The following is a 23,405-nucleotide window of genomic DNA, read 5'->3' as shown; positions in this document are numbered from 1 at the left end:
ACATTCAGAACTTAAAAAGGTGGAAGAGAAACAAGCAATTCTCACCTGATGTTATATTACTATTATTACACTGGTTCATCCGCTTGTACATGGCCTCAAAAAGATTTTCAATAACAAGCATAACAATGTTTGATGTCTGTTCGCGAGCAGTTGAAACCATTGAAGATAAAAGAACTTCATCTGTTGTTACTGCAAGTTCATCTGCTGTGTTTTGACCAGAGCTGAATACAACAAGGTCTTTCTTTTCTTGGGTACAAATCATCACTTCCTCCAATGCCTCAACATCTATGCCCTCCTCTTTTTCTTCTTCTCTCATCTGTAAAGGAATTCATACCAATACACATAAGCAAGATATAACCTAGTTTGGTTCTGAAATCTCCGTCAAGGTTTGTTAAATCTGGTGTTTGACTTTCTCGGATGTAACTAATGTCATTGTACGGGTGAGCTATCAACAGCAAACTCCTTGTTGTAATAAGTGAATCTCATGTTCCCCATCATTTTGACTGTCATAGACCACAATTGTAGTCTTGCCCCTAAAAGCAATTTTAGGGAGTTTATGTACGTTATGACAGTAATGCTGAGGGCCACATTTGAAAGATCAATTCAATATATTCGACAAAGAATTTTGTCACTCTCTAGTTAGATTTATCTGTTCAGTTTGTTGACCAGTGTTGGAACTATCATCAGCTGAATGTGTGAAGGCAGCATTCAATTTCCAATTATGAAAAAACAGATCATTTATCACCATGAGGGGTGTTCTCCACAAAACATAGAAGTTGGTCATATATAAGTAATTGTTCTTTTGTATGTAGAGGACAGCTAAGAAATTAAATACATGTAAGATGCAAAATGCACATGCAGAGGCATTATTCTTCTCATTACACCTTTTGTTTTACAACTACAAACTGTCCATGTATTAGAGATCCACTAAGTTGTTAGAGGTGTTCAAGAGCAGGGGAGAGCAGTGATAATAGGTTTCCGAAGAGAGGGTGGGGTGAAAGTTAGTCTCCTTTACAGCCCCTTAGGCCAAAGTCACAAAAAGCTCCCCCTCCCCGCATGTCAGTGTGAAGCAACCGCAAGGGGACAGGGAACTTAGGTGACTTCAGCCCAGGTGGTTGCGAAGGAGACTAGGTGAAGGCGGACCCTTTCCTGCTCTTGAGCGCAAAAATCACATCTTGAGCTCACCACTCCTCCCTCAACCCACTACACATAAACCCCCATGACAGCTGTGAGGGTAAGACTTGAATTTTCAATTTAAAGTTATATATCTTAACTGCATACCTAAATTTATACATAAACCTATGCAAAGCATTGTAAACAAACCTTTGGCGAGTCCTTCGCGCCTATCATGTCATTGGTTTGTTGATCAGCAGGGGTTTCCTGATCAGCAAGGCTTTTTTGGGTTTCTTTCGAAATCCGTTTGCCTTTCCAAGGCCGTTTTGGCCGCGTAGATTTCACATCTGGAGAAACAGAGCTCAATCTATCTCTTTGCAAGGTTCTCTTCGATTTACGAGTAAACGGTGGGACGTATTTGCTCTCCTCTGACTGCAAATCTTCCGCAAAGTCGTTGTTTGTGTCTGCAACTGTCCGGGTTTCCAAATTCGGTTGTTGTACTCGTTTGTCAGACTGTTCGGCCTGTTCTTCCAAACCATCATCTAATTTTGGTTTCTTTTCTTCAACTGAAACACTTCCATCGTTTTCATTTCGCTTGGAAACTTTCTTTGTCGAGCCCGTTTGTCGTTTACGACTCTTCTTTCCGGCCATTTTGATTATGAACTGTCGGAGTTTCAAAGTTGTCAACGCAACCAAACACGCCGCGCCGCGGCAAGCTTTGTACTTTTTTGGCGCCAAAACTGTTTTAGTTCCTCGTACCCAGGTCTTTCATCCTCTTTGGCGATCCTATCCTGGGTTTAGGCGCGGCGCCTGTGACGGACGTGACGGACGTGACGGACTCCTTTCATCAATCTTAAAGGGGCTCAGTCACGGTTTGCGCATATTGAAAAGTTTAGCCTCAATGTTTCAAATTCGTCGTTTGTAATCCGTGTTAATCTTCTCCATCCTTAGCAATCCTTGTTCCTTTATGGTTTATCATTATCTCTTTAGTGTTTTTCTATCTTATTAAACTGTTATTTTCAGGTTTCCTACCATTGAAAGGTAATTTTGTATGTGGCCAAAATAACTCAAAATACCGTGACTGAGCCCTTTAATTATAAGCTTGCGCAGTAAGGGACTCTGGTCGTGTAGCTGTAGGCCAAGTAAATTCCTGTTTTCGCCCTTTGCTCTTGGTAGAACCCCGAGGGGGATTTCCATGTGAAGTTCGTCGATGCTCGTTGAAAAATGGAATTAAACCCGAAAAGGAGGCCAATCTGGGCCTCCTGAGCGTGACTCAAGCTTATATGAATGATACCAATCCAAACCACCTTCAAATTTAAAGTCAAGTACCTATAATGGCAGTGTCATCAAATGCTTTTATCTGCGAAGAAATGTAAAAGATATCATGCTACATCTATCTCAACCATTAGCACAGTATAACGGCATGCCGTTATTCTTAAACCTTAAAAGGTTGCTTGATGCGTCAAAATACTGGCTTCTATGCTCAACACTCCATCCCAGGTGACAACAAAATCCTCACTTCACACCCCTGAGCTAGACCACAAGCATCCCCGTCTCTCGAACACCAGGATCATCCCGGAAGTGGAACTTGCCCTTTGCATGTAAAGAAAATTTCTGAGTAAATACCAGCAACGGTGACATGACTTAACCATTGCCCCAACGGGCAGAGTTTATTGTTATCATCTTTTTCCTGTTATTGATAACTGCGGTCAAAAAAATATGTACTTAGATACGTTGTTAACTAAAAAAAATGGTGTCTGACCATTGTATGCGTTAATTAATCACGACAATATTATATCATGTGGATCTAGAGAAAGCAGGTTATAGAAAAACGACAGACAGCTCCGGCAAGCACTCGAGGCTGGTAAATTGCTTGGCAGAGTTGTGACAAGACAGTGACGTGATGTTGAGTCAGAAAGTTTAAAATTTTGGGCTGGATACCTGATGACCCGAAGGATAGGGAACCATTTTTCATTTGGTGCATCCAGGGCACTTTTTTTGTCAAATCCAAAAATGAAATTAAAAAATCCTGTTCTGATTGGCTTAAACCCGTGTACGTGTAATTATAGCCCTCCTCAAAAAACACTTCGGGAACCTCTTTATATTTTGAAAGAAAAAATATTCAATGGAAATAAGAATTGCGCTTTTTTTAAGTCGTTCTTTTTCTTTCCAAAAAAAAAAAAATGATATCGTATCACAGGTAAGAAAGCCAACTGTATCAAGAAGTTTTATTCATAAGGGCCCAGTTTTCCATATTGATCATCTGCTGAGAGGAAGAAGAAAATGGCGTGGAATCATTGGCAGCGGCTAAGAAGTGAAAGATCCAGGAAAAATTCCACGCAATTTCAAGTTCTCCCTGTGCGGCTTTTTTCACGGGTCTGTAATTACAACGGAGATCGTCTCGCAACAGGAGTACAGGACTCCTACCCGAGATAAGGGATTACCACGCGGCCTGTAATGACTAGTTTATATGATGCTCCTTTGACAACAAAAACAAAAGTACCTCCTTTTGTATAAAACTGTTTTTATTTTACACGAATCCAGCAGAAATTGCTTTTTCCCGTCATTTTAAACTAGCGCGCGCGGTAAATGCATATCTAAAATTACCCGCGGAACATGGGACCAATCAGCGTATAGACTTGATTCCAACAATACACCGTACATGAGTACTGAAGTCCTCTGTGTTGAACTCGCCTTCCACCGCGGATAATATTGCAGCATTAGCGGTCTCGTAGCTGGGCCGAAACAGACGCCAGCCATGTTTCCCTGGTAAGCATATAGTCTACTGGCGTTTTTGTTCTCAAAATACCCTGTCCTATAGCATTTCATCTGTGTGATTTCTCTTTCAGTCTGCAGGGCCTTAGCACTGCTATTCTATTATGCGTGCTTCTGATGCATGGAGTTTCGTCCCGGGACGCTGCCGTTCCCACAGGTACGCCAATTAGAATATTATTTGGTGTTTTGTAAACTGTTTTAATGACTTCTATATAGGACCTGGAGGTAGTAATCATGCAGAATATTGACACAGACTCGTAAAATAAATCGTTTGTATGGCACGCAGAACGCATGCAAGTAATGCAACCCGACGGTCTGTCCGAATGAGAATTTCTTTATATTCCCCATAACAAAGCAGGACTGTTTGTCGTTTGCGCGAATCTTGCGCTTTCCGGCTTTGATTTCAGTGTTGTCCAAATGAAGCAAGCATGCTTTACCAGCATGCAGTATTCTTGGTTGTTACAATAAACTTTGGAAATAACTAGTAGAATTTTCCGATTTTCTATGTCAGTTGTTACAGGATCGCGTGAGGGTTTATACGGCGTTTCTTACTTCATGCCGCCCGTCCGGTCCACAGCAGTTAGCGCTTTGCTGTTGTTTAACCTATATTGATCCATTCTACGACTCCCCTGTAATAATGATACATTTTTACCAAAGTTAGTCAGAGTTTTCTGCGCACTTATTTAGCCTCGAGCGCGCAGTTGGGTGAAAAGTCATTACTCATTACTAGCGTAAACCTATTTATAAACAAAGGCACGTCCTATACATTCATATGGCTGGGACATGTTAATAGTAATAGTAATAGCATGTGTATTTCCTTTTCCTATGTCCTGTAAATCTCGGGTCTAACGTGATGTGATGTGAACAAGAACTGCTTTATCGATGAATGTTCTATATGATTGCTGTCACTATTTGACCCAAACAATGGTGTATTGTCCGCTAAGCGCAAATTGAGAACGTAGTTTGATCGACTAACAGTGTACTTTTCTAAACCTATCGTTACTTTTTCCTCTAAGGTTCAGTGTTCTAAATGCTCTAGTGAAACATTCAGTGGTAATCATCGCTTGTGTATTCTACAATGCTTTGCCCAAAGAGCGAAACTTGATCTTGCATGTGCTGATGTGAGACAGTCAATCATTGTTATAATTGAGAAATCCCGACGTATCGTCAGACGATCCTCGTAAAACCCTCTACCACGTATTCAAGATGTTTTGAGTGGTTTTCTATGGATGAACGATGACTTTAAGTCTTTAAATTCGCACGCCTCTCTTCATTTGGTATCATCGGTTTAGACGCTGTACTCTGCGGATTTCTTTATGCTCGTAATAAGTACTTAGTATAAAAAAATATATTACCAAGTTAATGATTATTTGTCTTGATTTGTTTGTGATTAATTGCGATAATTGTTTACAAACTTATTTTGAAATAATATTTTTGTGAGCCTCACGTTTCGACACATTGAAAGAGAAAACGAGTGAAGAAGTTTGTATCATTTACCAGGTGTGTAGGGCATCTTCTTGGGACATCTTCCTTCGACATTTGCTCTTTGATTACCAGAAATTAAAGACAGTGCTTCGGTAGAGGACGTTTCAAGTAATTTTTGAGTACGTAAATGACCGTCTTTAGCTATTGCTATTTGGTAGGACTTTAGTCCAAATTTAGAACCCATTTTTTTGTACTTTCGTCTGAAATCAGTAACATCCGGAACTGTCTTGTGTTACCCTAGTGACCTCCAGCTCAGGATCTTTATTTCCGTCACGCAATAGCAACGTGAAGAACCTTTGACGTTTTTAATCAAATCTCTTTACTGACGAAACAATTGATTGATACATGTTTGTTGTAGTAACTGCTTTTACCAGTTTAAATTCCATGCATGAATGAAAACAGGAAAAAAAAATAATAAATAGCTTTTAAACGTGGCTTGATATCTCAGTTGGTTGCGACCATCACACCTCGGACGCCATGAGTGCAAAACCTGTAGATGAGATGCCCTAGATTCAGGCCTCATTGCAATTGTCTAAACTGCTAACGTAACTGCGAGGATCCTTTCGTGTTTGGGATTTATTTTCCCGTTTGGACTGGCTTTCACAGATGTCACACACTGCCTACTTTGCGTGACGCAGACAAAGACCAGGTCTCTCACGGTGCCACGCGCTTGTGTGCCATGAAAAAAAGTACATTGTTGTGGTTATCAGTAAAATACCTTTTTAGCTTTGGGAGTTTGTCTTCCCATTTACAGACCACGTGATATTCTCCGGGAGAATTGTTCTTTTATCCATCTAAAATTTTTTTTTTCATTCCTTGTTTGAAATTCATTGAAAGCAAGAATTCTCAAGAGTATTAGACTGCAAAACAGTCGTATTTTTTGCGATCGCGAGCGACGGTCAATATTCGAACGAAAGGTCTGGAACGAGTGTAAAAACGGCGGGGGAGAATGGGGAGAGACGCTACGGGCGTGTGAGGCTCGCGCGCTTCACACGCGAGGATCGCGCCTTCCGAAAACGTCCGAAAACGACTGTTTTGCAGTCTACAAGAGTATCATCACATGGTCTGAAATAGCCTGCGTAGCAAGCGTTTCTGTGGGGTTCGGGAGCAAAGAATTACAGCGCGAAAAATGGAGCGAGTAAAAGAAGGGGGATAGGGAAGGGAAGGAACGAAGGAATAAAATCAATAAAATAACCAATAAAATCTTCGGCCTTCCGTAGCGGAAGTGAACTTTGAACCAAAATAAACTTTACTTGTCAAAATATATCTGAAACATCGAGCGCACGGTGGGAACGGAAAAATCTCGATGAATTAAATTTGGTAATTTATAATCAAGCTATATTTCTACTCAATCCGTCTAAACGGAAGGACTGCAAGGGTGAAGTTTTAGCACAAATGTGCCAGAAAGTTAAAATGTGAGAAGTATTCCAGTCGCGTTAGTAATCCTTGTGCTCGCACGATTCCAAATCTTGGATCACTGTATTCATTCGTCCAGGAATCGATACAAGGTAAAATTTGCAAGTCAACTCCCACAAAGGCAATTCCAGTAAAGAAGCGTTTGCTGGAAACGCCAGATCCGCAAATCGGATCGAGTGTTATCGCCTGCAGAAAAAACAAACAACGGAAAGTCTTCTCGGCAAACTTTGGAATGTGGGCAGGAGAGGCTTCAAACATGTGAGAGGGGAAAGAACGATAATCTTGACCAGTATCTGAATAAAGACGATCTTCCCCTAGGCGGCCTCCAAGTCAAGTTGTTTATAAAATGTCCTCGTAAGAATTCCCCGCGACGAGACGACTGAATTTTTGGTAAGGCAAATATGTGACAAAAACTGGCATGCCGCAGCTAACACTATAACAAATCAATCAGAATTGTACCCAGAGGTTCTAAATGCAGTCAACAAAAATGCTTCTAATGAAATGTCAGAGTACCTACGACATGTTGCCATGTAACAAGCCAGACGAATTGAAATCACTAGGTTTTCCTACGCAGTAGTGCGAATTTTCTGTCCCGTGGTTTATTATCTTGTCCTTGGCGCATGTGGCATTCAAGAAAGTGATGTTAAAATTAAAGGAACAGCTGCAAATTGTGTCGCGCTTACTTCTGCAATGATGTGTAGGCTTCGAAAAACAAAAGCGTCGGCATTACACTACAGGATTTCTACCGTACTGTCGAAGCTGACGACTAAATCCTTGTTCAGTGAGAAAAGTTAAAGCGTTTTGTAACCAAGCTTCGAACGCGTCTTCCCCATTTGTCCGGTACTCAAAGGTATTAAAATACCTTTGATCGACACATGTCAATAATATTGGACTAGCCCAGCCAATCAAGAGCTCCGTTCGCTGGCGAACGGAGGTTCTCAAAATCCGGGGGTTTGTCTGCAAGCGTTTCCTTCCTTCCCCTCTCCCACCCCCGTCTTTCTTTTTTTTTTTGGTTCTCGCCCCATTTTCCGCGCAGACAAAACACCGAAAATCCCGTTCCTCGATCTTTCTTTGCTTCCAAACCCCACGGAAACGCTTGCTACGCAGGCTAGGTCTGAAACTGCCCAAGCTTAATAGGTCTATTCTATCAACGTCTCTCTCTTTTACTTCATCTACAGTTTTTTTTTTTTTCTTCGAGCCCATGTATTGGTCCCTTTTTCTAGTGTCTGACTGTAGAATTTAACTGGATGTAAAATTACGAGAATTAGCCGTGGTACACCCAAGGAGTGGCTGTTTGTCCACTGTTTCCAGATCGAATTGGAATTTTGAAGTGTTGTATGAGCTCGAGGAGACGTTATTGATCGAAGTCTTTAATAAAGTGGGGTGAGGGCACATGAACACAGCTAAAAGAAACTTAAAAACAATGTTTTAAAGCAACCTATTTCTTACACCGTATCTTTGATATCTCAGATACTTCTGACGTCGTGAACTTGGTGCAGGAATTTCAATGGAGTTTGAGCGAGCTTAACATCGAGACAACCGGACTCTGCAAGAGCAGACCGCTGCCTTTCTCCGACGGCCAGCAGGGATGGGATATTGCTTACGATTTGTCATCCACCGATACAACTATTAACACCACGGTGGAGTCGCTCTTTCCAAATGGTATCCCGGAAGAATTTGTTTTGTTCGCCACGGTAAAAGTTGAGACTGACAACAGAGCGGACTTGTTTACAATAATTGACGGAAAGCAGAGTCTATCTTTTAGTTTGAATCCTGTGGAATTTGAATACAGACGACGAGGGAAGGCCCCCGTTCGAGCAGGCTTCAGCGAAAGGTTAAATGATGGTGCCTGGCACAGAGTGGCATTTGCAGTCAGACAAAGACACGTGACCTTGTCCCTGGACTGTGCCAAGCCTAAAGAGCACGCGAAAAAGCCAAAGGGCTTTAATCCGAATTTTGGCCGAAACGGTATCGTGAGATTGGAAGGAGATTTCAAGGTATGAGCAAAGACTCCCTAGATATCCATTCGATCTTTTTCTGGAAATCTCCATTAAATTCTTAACCTTAGTGTTGCCCTTAGTATTCAACTTTCATTTAAGATTACAGTATACCTTCAGGGGTGTCTCGCGCGCAAGCGATGTAGCGCGTGCAGTTTAAGCTGTAGATACCTAAACCCCTATACCAAATTAAAGCTTATGGAGCTGGCTATCAAACTATACCAAGAATTTTGAAAGAAAATGAATTGTCGAATTTTTCACGACCACTAAATGCGAGCGCCCGAATCACCTTTCGAAAGCTACAAGTCAAAGCGAATTTCGTTTTTCGCCAATTTAATTTTTTCCTCGGTTTCAGGGCCCAAAGCGCTTAAAAAACGTGTCTGCGTTTTGGCATATTCGATTGCAGTAAAAAGTTACAGAACATTTTCGAAATAGGATTAAAAAAATGTGGAGTGATCGTACAAAAATCGCTCTCGAAGAAAAAGTATTTCGAAATTAACAATTCCCAGACACGCTTTTGTAGTTTATATGTTAAACTAGCCACTGTCCAAATTTAAGAGCAATTGAACAAATTCCCTTTGAGTTATAACTCTTTAAAGTGTCTGCTTCAAGCGAAAAAATTTATTCGAGAAAACAGCGCTAAGAAAAATTTTCTGCTTCGCGAACAAACTCCGCCCACAAACGCCTTTAACTGGGTTCTCAGGTAACTAAGCCCATCAGTGCAGGGAAACTTTATTACCGTTAACCTCCTGGTGAAATTTATGCACGAATCTCTAAAAAACTCTTGTGTTTCGCAATGCGCTCAAGGAACCGAAGGCAGAGAGATAATTTTTCTGTAGCTCGGTTTTTCTTGAAGCTGGTCTAGCAAAATGGGGAAGACTGAAAAGGATACGAACGCTAGAGTGGCTGAGCGAAGGAAACAAATAAAAGACAGCGCGGAGAGCAACTGTGTGTGGGCAACTGTGCATGGATAATATTTCAAATGGTCTCAATGAGTCCGACGATTCGTCGATATCGGACTCATCAGAAGAGTCTCTGTCAGCATCCCTGTTATTGCTGTCAAGTTCCGAAATTTTTACAGAACCTTTCTTTTCTCTCACCACGAATATTTGCCCGCCTTATACGATAACTATAGCTTCATCCGCGTGGCGAACTTTCGCTTCTTCACTCATTGATGTATTTTCATTCGTTCTTCGCTGTTTTCGCTTTTTCGAACCGGTCCATGGTTTAAACGTGGTCTATGTTTACTTATAACTTAATAGAGACACGCCTAATATCAAAAATGCTGGGTAGTCAGAACAACAATGCTGATCAACTGAGTAGTCAATTCGTGACATCCATATAGGTAATTCCCGCGAAAATCGTCTCGGTTGATTGCATACGCGCCATAGGGCTGTCAATCAAGAGGTAAACTTTTACTTCCGGTGAAAACGTAAAACCGCCATTTCTCCGCCAATATTTAGCCTTTTTCAAAAATTTTTTTCAGAAATTAGAGATTATTCTTCGACCTCTGTTTTGACCCAAAAATCCAAATTTGAAGAAAATTGCCGACCCGAAGGTATACTGTAACCTTAAGAACAGAGACAAACAAGCTACAGGCTTACACTTCCAACCAGTATAAGTAGCTGGTCATTTTTAACTGAGCAGCCAGCTTGACTCCAGAGTTCATGTCTGTACATATTTGCGGAGGGCCATGCGCCGTTGTAGATACAGAGTAGCAATTCTTGGGGTATGTAGAGAACACTCGCCAGTGGCTGGAGCTTTCTAGATTGTTCTCGTGTTCCCGAATGGTCATCATCGTTTTTGATCGTTGGATGACCGTATAGATTGATCATGATTCATTTAAGTTAGCATGGTGTGTTTCGGGAACGATCTTTGTGAAATTGCTAAGTATTCAGATTAGATATAAACGGAAGTGATTTATACGTGAAAGTTTCCGTAAATCGAAGTCCAAGATCTGTACGTAATTGAAGTAAAGAGGGGTCGTCAGATGCAGGATAGAGTATGTTGCCGTTCAACTCCGATGTAACAACGTAATTGGACGAAATGTTTTAAACTCTAAGCTTCCAATTATTTAACTAAAATATCAAAGAAAGCAGCTAGGCAATGAAAAGCTTTTGCCCAGAAAACATCTTTACAGTCCATACAACTACTTGGCTCAGAGCTCCTCAACCTTGCGCTCTTCCTACTCGCGTTTTGAGTGTCGCAGTCATTTTTTGCCTTCCGAGCTGGTCGGCGTTCACAGCTCAACTTGTGGAGAAGTCTAGACTTAGTGTCGTTGTCTTTCCTTTCAGGGTTCTTTACAGCAGCTGTTGATAGCCCCGGACGTGTTCAGAGTTCTTTCTTACTGTAAAGACTTCACGCCGGATTGTGACACTCCGCTACCTTATGCGCCCTTCTTAAGCGGTGCTGCTCAAGAGAGAAACGTACAGATCGTCAACAATGTCCGATATGTAAGTACGCATACTTAACGCTACAAGTGGGGGTTGGGTGGAGGGGGTGTATATTACGCCATTTCAAAGTTCGAATCGAAGATTTCCAGCTCAAAATGGCAGACAGATATGGAAAAAGGCCGAAAAGGCGACGATAAGGCATAATGAATCATCAATTGTCTGAGACTAAGACCATAGCTAACCGAAACGAAAACGAGAACATCACTAAAACACGCATGTTAAAAAGGTTGAAAACCTGGCACCTGTCCACGGTTAGGCAATACATGTTTAGTTTCTCAGTACAGCTTGTTTTCCAATGCCGGCTAAAAGGATTGTGATGCGCAGTTGCGACAAAAGTTGTATTCAGGATTGTTCGCACTGCATAACGCTCAAAAATGTGCAAGTGAATATGTGAAAGATCAAGGGAATTCTAAATAAACCAACTAATTAACGTTGTCATCTAGATCGTGACGAGTGGGAAACACTCCCACGAAACAACAGTCTGTCGATCGAGTAAAATGAACGAGAACTAGTCCAGTCAACCTTCATTAAATGAAAGATCATATATATGAACGGTGGAGAAAGATGTAAAGACATGAATAATCATCGCAGTTTTATCGACCAACTTAAGCAGCTGTGAAATTAAAGCCAGAAAAAAATTTCAAGCTTGAACGGGATTTTAATTCATGACCTCTGCGATACTGGTGCAGCCAACTGGGGGCTGGTCACGTTGTTCATTTCAATATTTTGTGTTAATTGTTTCATAGTAATAGCGCGGGACAGGTCATGAAACAATATCTTGTGAATGGAATGACGATTTTAGCAGGAAAACGATTAATAATCGGCTTGAATTCTATTTTCAGATTAAGGGAGAGCGAGGGATTCCTGGTCCTGCAGGCACTGCGGTATGTACAGAACTTGTTTGTATCGTTTGATCATCGGGTATGGAAGAGGTGGATTTTTGAAAAGTTGTTCCGTTTCATTGTAACCCTAGCGGTTAAGAGAAAAACAAAAAGTTACCCCGCCCCCACGAACTAACACATTTTCAAAACCCCTACCCCCTACCCCCTACCCCCACCTCTCACACTCGTAGCAGGCGTGGTAAAATAGCATTCCCTACTTGCATAAGTAAACGTAAATCCAAAAGCAATCTTACTAACAAGTTTCACTGGAATCAAGGCAATAAAGCACGTGAAAGGCACACTCAAACCAGCAGAGCGTGCTTTTCGATTGCTAATCAAATATACCTTGCCATATAACCAGCAGCTGTTTCACGACTTGGTTCGCTTTGCTTTCTTCCACAGGGACCCCCGGGCCCACAAGGACCCAAAGGATACAACGGACCGAGAGGCGAAAGAGGCTCTCAGGTATGATACAGACGGCTGGCCCTCTTTCAGAAGGGCTGGTTTATTAAAGCCAATATCTTGACTTACAACACGAGTCTTTCTGAAGGCCATGGCTACCAGGGCTCCCATCATGGCCCTGGACTTGTGACAAACGTCTGTTGTAAGTCGAAATAATGGGGCTCAATGATCCAGACCGTTTGCCGTTAGCCATCGAGTCAGCAGTGCATTCAGTTTTGATTATACGCTGTTAGAGACCTCTAGCGCGAGCATTCCATAGAAAGTGGTCCGGAAACCTAACCACCGCATTCAAAAGATTTCTATAATGCAGAGTTAGGAAATGATGAGGTCATATTGGCCGTATTTACCTAGGAAATACGGTTAATAATAAGTCTCAGTCATAATAAGCATCTAATACTAAGTGCGGGTAGGAAAATACGAGACGCATGAAACTCACTCTCTCCGCCGCAGGGACTCAAATGGGTTTTTTTCGGGTGGGGAGAATCCGTTGAACGATATCTATAACGAACGCTTCGAACTTCTGCAGAGGAGAGAGAGTGAAACTCGTGTGTTGGCAAAAAAAAAAAAAGCTGTAGCGGTCTATTCGTCTGCCTACGTGAACACGGCCATCTCCATCTCTCGTAGACAAAGATCTAATATCAATTTACAAATTCTCTTAACCGGTTATGTCTATGCTAGTTACGGGAGAGTTTAATTAAAACAGTAAAAACGTTTTCCTTCTTAGGGACCTCGGGGCTCCCCAGGTTCTGCAGGACCCCCTGGTCCACCTGGCCCCCCCGGAGACGGAATATATGTGGTAAGTAGAATCTCATTTTAACTCTTTACTCGTGGCTTACCAATTTTTGCTTATCTATGTTAGTTTACTCTGTTCCCCTTATTTCTTGCTCGACCGATCCCAAACTTTTGTCTTCTTAGAAAGTTGACGTTGTTTATAAAAAAAATCCGACCTGTCTCGAGGTTTAATTTTTGCTCAGAGCTTGAAGGCTAAAACGAAGTCGCATGTGAATTTATTTATCCAACTTGATTAGTAATATACTTTTCCATCCACGTGATCTTAATCCTTGATCACTTCCAAAAAAGTTCTATCATTTTTCTAGTACTGTTTTAGAAAATCAGCCCATTATCGTTTGGGCTCCTTTCCGTTAAGCTTGTTTTTAAACACCCTGGTGTCATTATGAGAGCTAGACAAGAACATCCCTTACAAGTGTGTATTTCCAACATTTCAGAGATGGAGAAGACTGCAGGGATCAGATAATAAGGGTCCAGGTGGCCCGGTAGCAGGCGGACTTGTCGTAGAGCCTCCTTCGGTGGTGAGTGTTTGATCTAACTATCATGAATTTAAGGTTGCCCGTTTAATCCGGGTGTCCTGTCCTAGCCTGGAACGCAGTGGTAAATGTATTTTTGTAGCGCTCACCTTTCAGTTTTGACAAAGAAACGGACGAAATTTTATTTTGAAGACTACTTCAAATGACACTAAAATATCCATTTCAGAAGGTTTCTCCCTCAAATTTACGTCTTTGCCATCGAGTTTGAATGTAAATAGAGAACCGGTTCATGAACTAGTTACGCGTCCCATTTTACCCGTATTTTATTTAATTCTTTATTACAGTAGACGTTTTATATTGACTTTCTTGTTTCTTTTAATACTTCAGCCTGGAGATCCAGGCGCCCGCGGAGCCAGAGGACAGCGCGGTCCCCCGGTAAGTACAGACCTGGTACAGACATACACACGCTAATCGTATTGCCGCCACTTCTCTAAGGAGTGAAGACGTCAATCTGAGTAATAATGCAATTCTCATTACTGAAAACTACCTCTCGTTTCATAAAGGGAGAAAATGATTGCACTAACTTGTCGAAGTATGAACTGCCTGCTGCTGAACCATGCAGGCTTAAGCGTTATCCAGCTCCAAGGTGATTAGCTCAGTGGCGTTAAAAAACGTCGAACTTCCATCAAATCTATGTTTTTCACTAGGCCACATTGTCAACGAAAACACGTGTAAGATAAAAGTAACTTGAAAGATGGTAATCATTTTTACAAACCAACAAGTCTCATTGCCATAACGAACTTCTCGTTAGCCCAGTTAATTGGCCCCCACCATCAACGCGGGAGGCCACGGATTGGAATCGCCACCAGACTACCAAGCAGGGAGTTCTGCTGGCTGTGTTCACAAATTCAGTTAAGTTGTTGGAAAGGTCCTTTAATTGTACCCTATTGCAGTGAGTTTGGGTTCAGTGAAGACCATATAGGATCTGTTTGTGGATCCCCCGCTGTCTGCCCTCCTTACTCCTCCCCCCCCCCCCCTCCCAATCAATGTTGGAACCTTGCTTAAAATAGGGTTTTAGCTAGAAGTTCAACACTGGATAGGCTGGGGAGGGAAAGAACAAAACTGCTAACCTTCCCAAAACTCTTGTGATGTTCTGAAGATGAATTGCTGCACATAACATGGTGTTGTATTATCTGCCTGCAGGGTTTGCCGGGAGGTTCTGGTGAAAAAGGATCCCAAGGGGACCCTGGATCTCCGGTAAATATTAGCATAATTAATTCTAATTTGTGCGTCCCATTTTACGGAGTCGTTTCGAATGTAATTAAGGTGGAGCAATGTCGCTGATATAACTTTACTGGAGGAATCGACTACATTTGCATGGCATAAAATAGAAACGACAAGTCTCATTTTGCTGTTTGTGTGGGCATTTCGCTGATTTTAAGTGCATGATATTTGTCAGTTTTTTCGGACATGACGTACTAAGGGGAATTAATCCTAAAGTAATTATTAGAAGCTGACAACTAGTTTAGCGGGCACACTTTTCGAGTAATTTCTGTGTGCGTCGCAAAAATTGTAAAAACGTCGGCAAATTCGGTGACCATTGAAAAACCACGTCTAGAGTTGGGAACATGCTTCTGATGTATCACACGATTATGTCGTTCGGTTTAACGTAGAGTAACCGGGCACAATGAAACAGATTGGCGAAAGGCGTTTAATTTTAAACATAAAAAAGCAAAAGCAAATTATTCCCCCTGCTTCCAATGCGAGGACCAGTTGACAAAACTGGGACAACGCAGGTGTTTTTCGCCTGTTGTTTGACGTCATGGAATACAAACTCAAAAAACAGTTGCGTTCAAGGCTTTTTAGAAAAACGAGAATTTCTTTATAGTTTCAATTTATTCACAGTGTTTGGTTTGATGAGGTAACTCTGTTGGACTCCCTGTAATTTTGTTTGGCAGGGTCCACCCGGTAACCAAGGCAACCGAGGCCCACCGGGAAGACCTGGAAAACCGGTAAGTGACCAGGCTTTGACAATCGATTCATGCTCTAGCGCGCATCGTCGAGTGATCGAGTTATGAAATACGTGGAAGTTTGGAGAGCTCGAGAAAAACGTAAGAGTTTCTCGAGGCGCAGTCGAGAGAAATTTCAGCTTCTTGAGTGCTCTCCAAACTTTCTAAGTGGATGATAACTCGATAATACTTGTCTAAAAGCATGAATCAGTCGTTTTATAACATTGCCAAGCGAGGTGGCCAAGTGAAATTTACTTTTCTCACGCCCTATCCAATGATGCACGCTTGCATATACCGAGTGTAATAGCATTGCCTTTGTATTCATATTATAAAGGTTTTTATGACGAACGCTTTACAGAAACATCATGTGTTCCATGAAACACATCCATGCTGCAATGTGTTTTGTCTGTCCCTAGTGAAAACTAGCCTTAAGATCCGCGGGTTAGTGATATCCCCGACAAACTCACAGGCAAACGGGTTCATGATGCTGCATGTTCTAGTTAATAAGCCCGAAAATCTCTCTTTACCCTTTGAGCAAGTATTCTTTCGTTGCATTTCTCTCGTTCTTAGCCGTGCTCCTCACGAAAACGATGGTTTTATATACAAAGTGAAGCACGATAATGAATTGTCGACATTTCTGCTTGTACTTGGGTTTCCCCTATGTGTAGTCAAATATATAGATGTTAAATGAATGAATGAACTTTATTAACGTGTTTAAAGTATCTACCAAAGAGGGAAAACCCTCTGCTAAACTCGATAAAGAACGTGATTTTATCCAATGCGAACCAAACAACGAACTTGTTCAAAAAAGTGTCACATGTCTTCTCGGGAGCTGCGCGTAACAATGCTTAGCATACATCATGATGTATTCACGCATCAAACGCCACTCGCTTTCGGCAATTAATTCTCCTTACAACTTTAATACAAGGCCATTTAGTTCACGATCTGGAATTTTCTTATACGTTTACGTTTATGGCGCTGTTAACGGTCTTCGTATCGCTTCCTACTGACATTTGTTCCTGCTACCGATCATTTCAGTCAAACAACTCATGTTCATCCAAGGACTTAGATCTTGCCTTGTCACGGTAATGGTGCCGAGAACCTGTTGTGTGAAGGTTTGAGGCTTGGGGCTGTAGTAAATCCTGGAATCTTGAAACATGAGGCTAATCGCTGGCGTCTCCGAGCTAACTTTGACTTCGTTTTGTTCCTACACCACTGTTGTCTTGAATTTCGGGTTTTGTTGTGATGGTCTTCGGTTGATGTTGTATCTCCACACAGACCACTCTGTTTGTTTCACATGATGGACCTGTTGGACATCTTTCCCGCTTCACCTGAGTCTTTTGGTGGTCATCAGTGTTTGAAAGGTGTGATATCGAGCCACAGTTTGGTGATCCCGACAACAGGACCGAAGCAATCCGTCTTCCCCTTCTCTGTACGCCGGCTGCAGGTCTTCTCAGCTTTAACATCTCTAGCACTGCGTTCCTATATCGGCGATCCTTGTAGCAATAAAGAAGCGGGTTAAAGAGAGAGTTGAGTTGAGCCAGCATCATGGACCAACGGAAATACGAACTTCTACGAAGTGCGGGATAAGATCCTCCGAAGATCACCACGACTAACGATGGAGCGAACGAAGTTAACACGACGGCTGTCAGTATGCCAGTCATTTTCGCGACTTCCGTGGCGAGCCTGGCTTTAACCAGAGAATGAACTCTGCTGATTGAAGAAGTGTCCCGTTTTCTGACAGCGAGATAAACCATTATGTAGAAAGATCCGATTTGTATTATGCACGCAGAACACGGAAGGATGCCGACCATATTGACTACTCTAAGATATTTATACTGCACACCAAAGACTTTCATTATGCTCGGCTGAGTTGATATCAACACAGCTAACAGCCATGCAATTCTTGCATACTTCTTAACACGACCTCTGGTGATAATGACTCTGTACTGAGTCCACTTTGTTATCGCCACGTACCTCTCCCAAGCAATCAAAGCTAGATGATACATAGATGAAGAACCAACAATATGTAACACCATTTCATTTGCCAGAGCTATTCTGCAAAAAACGTTCGGGCTCAAAAACCGCTTGAAAAGATTTAGCACATCTAAAGTGATAGTTAGTGGCATGGAGATAGAGCTCATTAGAACATCGGCTACAGCCAAGCTTGCTAACAGAATGTTCGAGTCGTGTTGTTTCAACTGTTTCTTCAGTTTTACCGCTAGTATTACTAACATGTTTAGGAGAAGCGCCATGGGACAAACAGTTACTGTAGTTGCAGCAGCTATCTTGAATGTGGCCGTCTCGCTTAAAACCCAAACAAATACAGGTTCAATAGGGCAAAAAAATTCGGAAGGCACCTGACTTGAAGCGTTCGCAAATAGATCTGTCTTGCTAGAGTTCATATTGATGCTGATCACTTTGTTTAACTCAATGAAGGGTAAATAATCATGATTCACGTACTCACAGCTGAAGGTTTGGCCGTCTTTCTTTGATTTTAATTTTCTTCCATCATGTCTAGTAATTACGATATGTTTAGTAGCAGTTAGCAGATTACTAGTTGTTACGAATGAAAACCAAACTCATTTATCGAACAATTCAGCAGCTGCTGGGGAATAATTTACACCTTCTGTTTTGCAAATGACCTAGGTGTGAACTATCATCTTAGACAAAGGAAGGTACGGAGGTATATCAGTGCATATCTAATGAGTGAACAGTTTCTTGAAGGATACGTTTCCAGTATGAAGCAAAAAGGAAAAATTGTGCGAGCTTTAATGTTAATAACGTATGATGAGGTTTTAACATGGATTCCTGGATGATTTTTTTATACCTGGATGATGATAAATCCATAGCGCTATCTTAATGAGCGACAACATGTGGACAGGGAGTATATCTTTTTTAAATAAAAACGCGCTAAAATGTAGATTTAACGAGATAAGAATCAGCTTAACCATTTTCTGTTATATGTGACTGGTTAGAGAGTAAATCCACCTTCTATTGAACTCATTTGAGAGTTAGAGGTGCTAATTAGCGTTAAATATGGACTGGGATATCTCGAAGAAGTATCAGTAACAATAGCAATTTTTCAATAAAAGTGTGAACATTGCAAACTATCGCCTGTACTTAATGGCTTCATAGCTCAATATAAAATATAGTCATGTACGCGTGCACTGATTGGTTGCGAAGCCGTTTAGCACCAGGCTGATATGATTGATGTACCTTACCATTTTGTAAGCTTTGTTTTATATACAGTCGAACCTCCCGTAAGCGCTTACGGGAGGTGGTCGCTAACGAGAGCTTAGACCATAATGGGTCAATATTTTTTCGCATTAGAATATGGTAACTGCCAAGTCTTATTCAATGCGCCAATGCGCCAATGCCGATGTAATGTTTTATTGATGTAAAAGTCAATTTCGAGAGAAAAATTCGATTCTTCCCATTGACAAAGTTCCGTTTCTTGTGCTAGACAACACCTTATTATCCAATTTCCGCTGTATAATGTGTAAAATGGTTGCTTACGGGAGGTTAAAAACAAAGGAAAATTTCGAACAGTTTGCTCTAAAAGTGGTCGCGATCGCTTGCGAGAGGTGATCGCTTACAAGAGGTTCCAAATATAGTGATTTGACTTGGAAACTTTTGGTATTGTGGTAAACTGGTCGCTGAGGAGAGGTGGTCGCTTACGAGAGGTGTTCGCAACTGGAGGTTCGACTGTATTAAATTTCAAATAGGGCGGTTATCCTTAAGGTGGCTCCCTAGAGTATTTACGAACACCCTCCCTATAGAGCGTGAGTTAGAAAAGGAAACTTAGTTAATTTCTCTTAAAAGTTTTCCCTGTAGAGATTTACCAGTATGGGTACCGGTAAAATAAGGCTTAGTTTTTGGTTGTTAATTTTTGGATTAAGGCCGTTACCATGGCAACATCTCATCTAATGACAGGCTGATATATTCCTTATTTTGGCCGAAACTCCTTAATATTTATACTTTCCTTCGGCGAAATATTTTCATAGTTTGCCACATCATGGAAATGAAATTGCCTGACATTTTGAATTGGTAAAAAGTCAACGTTGTTCAGACGGTATTTCCAATGTTCTGTAAGTTGTCATTATTCTAAATATATTAGGTTAGCTCTGACAGATTTAAACAAAAATAGGGTATTTTATAGGAATTGTATGTAGTTACATCTGAGCCAAATTTTAAAAAAATTCACCGCAGGAAACACGAGAAAATTCACTGCCAGTTTTGCTTTTTGTGCTCATATGACGTCATAAAAATCGAAAAACACTGACGTTTTCCTTTGAGCGCGCGCAGATTACTTGGACTTTCGTCCTATGCGCGCGTGCAATCGTAAAACTGTAGGGAGCCACCTTAATAAATCTGTAAATCCTCGCATTTGAACTCGTTCAGTTTTATCTTATATGCTATTTGTTACGAATTGTTTTTAAGAGTGGAGACAATCTTGGTGATAACCTGCGATGGACTAGCATCCATCTACGGAGGGGTGTGGCAACCCTTACCTTACTCATCTCACTTCACCTGACCTCACCTCTCTTAACCTCACCTTACTTCACCTCACCTCACCTCACCTTAACTCACACTTGATCTCTTTTGTGTTAGAACGAAGTTCATTTGCAATTTGCATAGCAACGCTTCTCTGATATGACAGTGACAGTCAAAGGGTCTCTAGTGCTATTTCTTGCAATATTTATTTTCCTCACCATTTCAACTTATTAAAACCTTTTTTTTTCTTTCTAGGGTCCCCCTGGACCGGACGGCCCACGAGGTACACCCGGACCCATGGGAGAAAAGGTAGGTATCTCATTGTACGAAAGAACTTGTTCATCCAAGCTACCAACAGCAATATAAGAACCAATGCCATCCATGAAAAAAGTATGCTATGGAACGGTGAGCATGTTAAAGCAATTTGTAAGACGTAAACAAGTAGTTAAAGCTGAGTCAATTAGATGCAAGTAAGTGGACGCGATCGTGTGTTTTGAGCTTCATCAAAGTTAGCTCCCTAAATTCTGATCGGTTTTACTTCACTTGACAGGGCAGACTGCTGATATTCGTAAAGCCAAAAGAGAAGCTATCACCTTTCTCCAATCAAATCAAACGAAAGTAAAACCAGTGAGCCAATCAGAACACGAATCCAAAGTGTGTAATCTGTGCGAGTCTGCGCGGTAGACAAGTTTTGGTTGGTTGCGAAAGACATGTTTGCATTTGTCGGTTGTGTACATTAACAATTAAATCGTTTAGAAGAAGTAATGTTTGAAGTAAGTAAATATAGAGTAAGGCTAAACGTAAACACCTTTTCATAGTGAAACACAATTTGCACTGCAATGTGATAAGAACAACAGCGACATCATCGTGATTAACACAGATATCAGAGTTATAAAACGATGGCATTCTGTGGGTCTCAGGTACTTACCTTATGTGCAAACTTGAAAATTTATTGAAGAGCTCACTCAACTACAATAACACTAGCAACAACAACAAACAGGCTAACAACTTGAGAGATTGTAGGAAATGTTAACCGCTTGTGTTCATATTTTTACTGTTAGGGAGACAGAGGGCTTGACGGCATGGCTGGAATGATGGGCCACAAAGGACCACGGGTAAAGTAAATCCAGTCGTAAAATATAAGGTCCAGGTCAAACGTCGAACTTCACATAAGACGAACTAAACTAAGCGAATTAAGTTCATGATAAGTTCGACGTTTGACACAACTGAGTTCGTCCGACTGGAGCAAACGAATAGAACGTGTTGGTCGATCTAAATTCGAATCAATTTTGACATCTGACCCGACGGTCGAGCTTTTACCCGTTTGGATCTACTCAGATTGCAATTATGTCCGTCTCATACGAGGTTTGACGTTTGACCTGGGCCTAACAATACGTGTTAAAAGCTGGTCAAAACAAATGAGTGGAGTCTTACAGCTCGCCACTTGTCCACTTGACAATATATATTTGATCCACAATAAACTGTTTATTTTCTGTCGTTTTCTTTAAGGGTTTGCCAGGTGCTCGCGGCGAGAAAGGAGACAAAGGCGAAGCTGGGGAAAGAGTAAGTTTTATTTTTCGCATCGGCCTTGTAATCTATTTCTCGCTGGTAAAGGAGTAACGTTTTCGCTCACGCACTGGTCAGGCAATCTCTACTTTCTCTGTTAGGGCCCGAGAGGAAGGATGATCCTGGCGCTAGGATGATCCTACCTCCATGTAAACGGCCTCAGGAGGCCCAGTTTGCCCACCCACCATCTTGAAACCGGAGATGGCCTTGGGGACGAGTTGTGAGAAACAACATGGCGGGATCTTTGCACTTATCGACTAAAAGCTCAAAAAAACCTGGAAATGGCAGCAGTGTGATTTAGTTGGGGAATCATCGCTCGCTGTTGCTGTGTTAGAAATATCAAGTTGTATATAATGGCAAATTGATGCTGAAAGGCAGTTATCAACTCCAGTAAAGAGAGAAGAACTCCCAAAACTACGCTTTTGTCATTGTCGCCCGCCACCTTGCTTTGCAACCGCGCCGAACACAAAAGTGCTAAGGCGATCCTGCATGTAAACCAAATGAAAAGTTGGTCTCAGGAGCCGCGTTTTTGCATGTAAACCAAATGAACCTTCTAGGATGATCCTAGCACTAGGATCATCCTCTTTCTATGTAAATGGGCCCTTAGTGAATGGTTAGTGTTGTTTCACCCAATGGTCTTTACGCGGCTATCTTACCTTGTCTTTGACGGCAAAAAAGTAACTCTTATTTGGCGCATTGATCACGCTATCTTTTCCAATTTTACTGGCGGAAGTGTAAGTCTCATATCACCCTTTTCATTTGTCACACTATCTTTTGCGGTGGAAGAGTAATCCTCGTTTCGTGTTTGTCACGCTATCTTTCTTAAGTTTGCTGGTGGAAGAGTAATCATGTGTTATTTCACACCTTTGTCACGTTTTCTTTGTTAACTTTGCTGGTGAAAGAATTTGATCTTTGTGTTTATATTTTAAAAGGGAGAGCAAGGTATACCTGGACAGAGTGGAGTTCCTGGTGAACGGGTGAGTTATCTCTCTTCTCATCAATCTTGAGTGTTTCACATTGTTTGATCTTGTTTGTTTTTGCTAAAAAACTAGACGCTCCAAGAACGTTTATTCAGGCTTCGAGTCGCAATATCAAATCGTACTTTGCAAGAATCGAACACAATAAAAATAAGTAAAAGAATAAGGATATTTAACACAAAAGTGACGTATAGATATTTACTATTCAAATTGCTTCGTTGAGTATCCTCTTCTTCCGATTCCATGTTCTTTGCCTCATCTTCGAAGTTCTGGTCAAGAAGATTCTTGATTTTTTCAACCTCTGGGGTTTTTGTCTCAGCACCATTGTTTGTAGTCATACTTTTGTTTATAGCGTTTTCGTAGTTTGAGCCATTTTTGGCTCATTTGGTAATCTCGTGAGAACTAGCATAAACTTTGCTAATCAAGCTGCAGAATTCGTGGACTGACCCGTTCCGAAAACGGTAGATATGAAAATCGGCGAGATGAGCGTATAAGCATGATTCTTCCCA

The 23,405-nt window shown here is 41.4% G+C and overlaps 2 protein-coding genes across 2 annotated transcripts in view; one reads left to right on the top strand and one right to left on the bottom strand.

The window, feature by feature from the left end:
- Window positions 1-4: 4 nt before the first annotated feature.
- LOC145493738 (uncharacterized) lies at window positions 5-2,849 on the bottom strand. Its single transcript, XM_081473198.1, has 2 exons — window positions 1,324-2,849; window positions 5-316 (listed from the first exon to the last, which is right to left on the bottom strand). The coding sequence occupies exons 1-2, from the start codon at window positions 1,762-1,764 to the stop codon at window positions 5-7; spliced, it is 753 nt and encodes a 250-aa protein (XP_081329324.1). The 5' UTR covers window positions 1,765-2,849.
- An 853-nt stretch (window positions 2,850-3,702) lies between these two features.
- Window positions 3,703-23,405, top strand: part of LOC145493689 (uncharacterized) — a 54,651-nt gene continuing 34,948 nt past the window's right edge. The window contains exons 1-15 of the mRNA XM_081473159.1: window positions 3,703-3,882; window positions 3,963-4,045; window positions 8,260-8,786; window positions 11,081-11,239; window positions 12,082-12,123; window positions 12,523-12,585; window positions 13,307-13,378; window positions 13,809-13,892; window positions 14,235-14,282; window positions 15,051-15,104; window positions 15,806-15,859; window positions 20,609-20,662; window positions 21,415-21,468; window positions 21,863-21,916; window positions 22,852-22,896. Of these exons, the coding sequence (XP_081329285.1) occupies window positions 3,872-3,882; window positions 3,963-4,045; window positions 8,260-8,786; window positions 11,081-11,239; window positions 12,082-12,123; window positions 12,523-12,585; window positions 13,307-13,378; window positions 13,809-13,892; window positions 14,235-14,282; window positions 15,051-15,104; window positions 15,806-15,859; window positions 20,609-20,662; window positions 21,415-21,468; window positions 21,863-21,916; window positions 22,852-22,896 (1,404 nt within the window). The 5' untranslated portion in view covers window positions 3,703-3,871. The remainder of the gene's footprint in view (window positions 3,883-3,962; window positions 4,046-8,259; window positions 8,787-11,080; window positions 11,240-12,081; window positions 12,124-12,522; window positions 12,586-13,306; window positions 13,379-13,808; window positions 13,893-14,234; window positions 14,283-15,050; window positions 15,105-15,805; window positions 15,860-20,608; window positions 20,663-21,414; window positions 21,469-21,862; window positions 21,917-22,851; window positions 22,897-23,405) is intronic.

The sequence above is a fragment of the Orbicella franksi genome, chromosome 1 (genome assembly GCF_964199315.1).
Source record: "Orbicella franksi chromosome 1, jaOrbFran1.1, whole genome shotgun sequence".
NCBI lineage: Eukaryota > Metazoa > Cnidaria > Anthozoa > Scleractinia > Merulinidae > Orbicella > Orbicella franksi.
Note: the sequence above shows the minus strand (reverse complement) of the source record. Positions and strands in the feature narration are given on the sequence as shown.

Bases quoted from the DNA above. Each gene is read 5' to 3' on its own strand.
- LOC145493738 (XM_081473198.1), bottom strand. From the start codon at position 1,764: ATGGCCGGAAAGAAGAGTCGTAAACGACAAACGGGCTCGACAAAGAAA. The intron at 317-1,323 runs GTTTGTTTACAA...ATTCCTTTACAG, and splicing joins GCGCGAAGGACTCGCCAAAG to ATGAGAGAAGAAGAAAAAGA.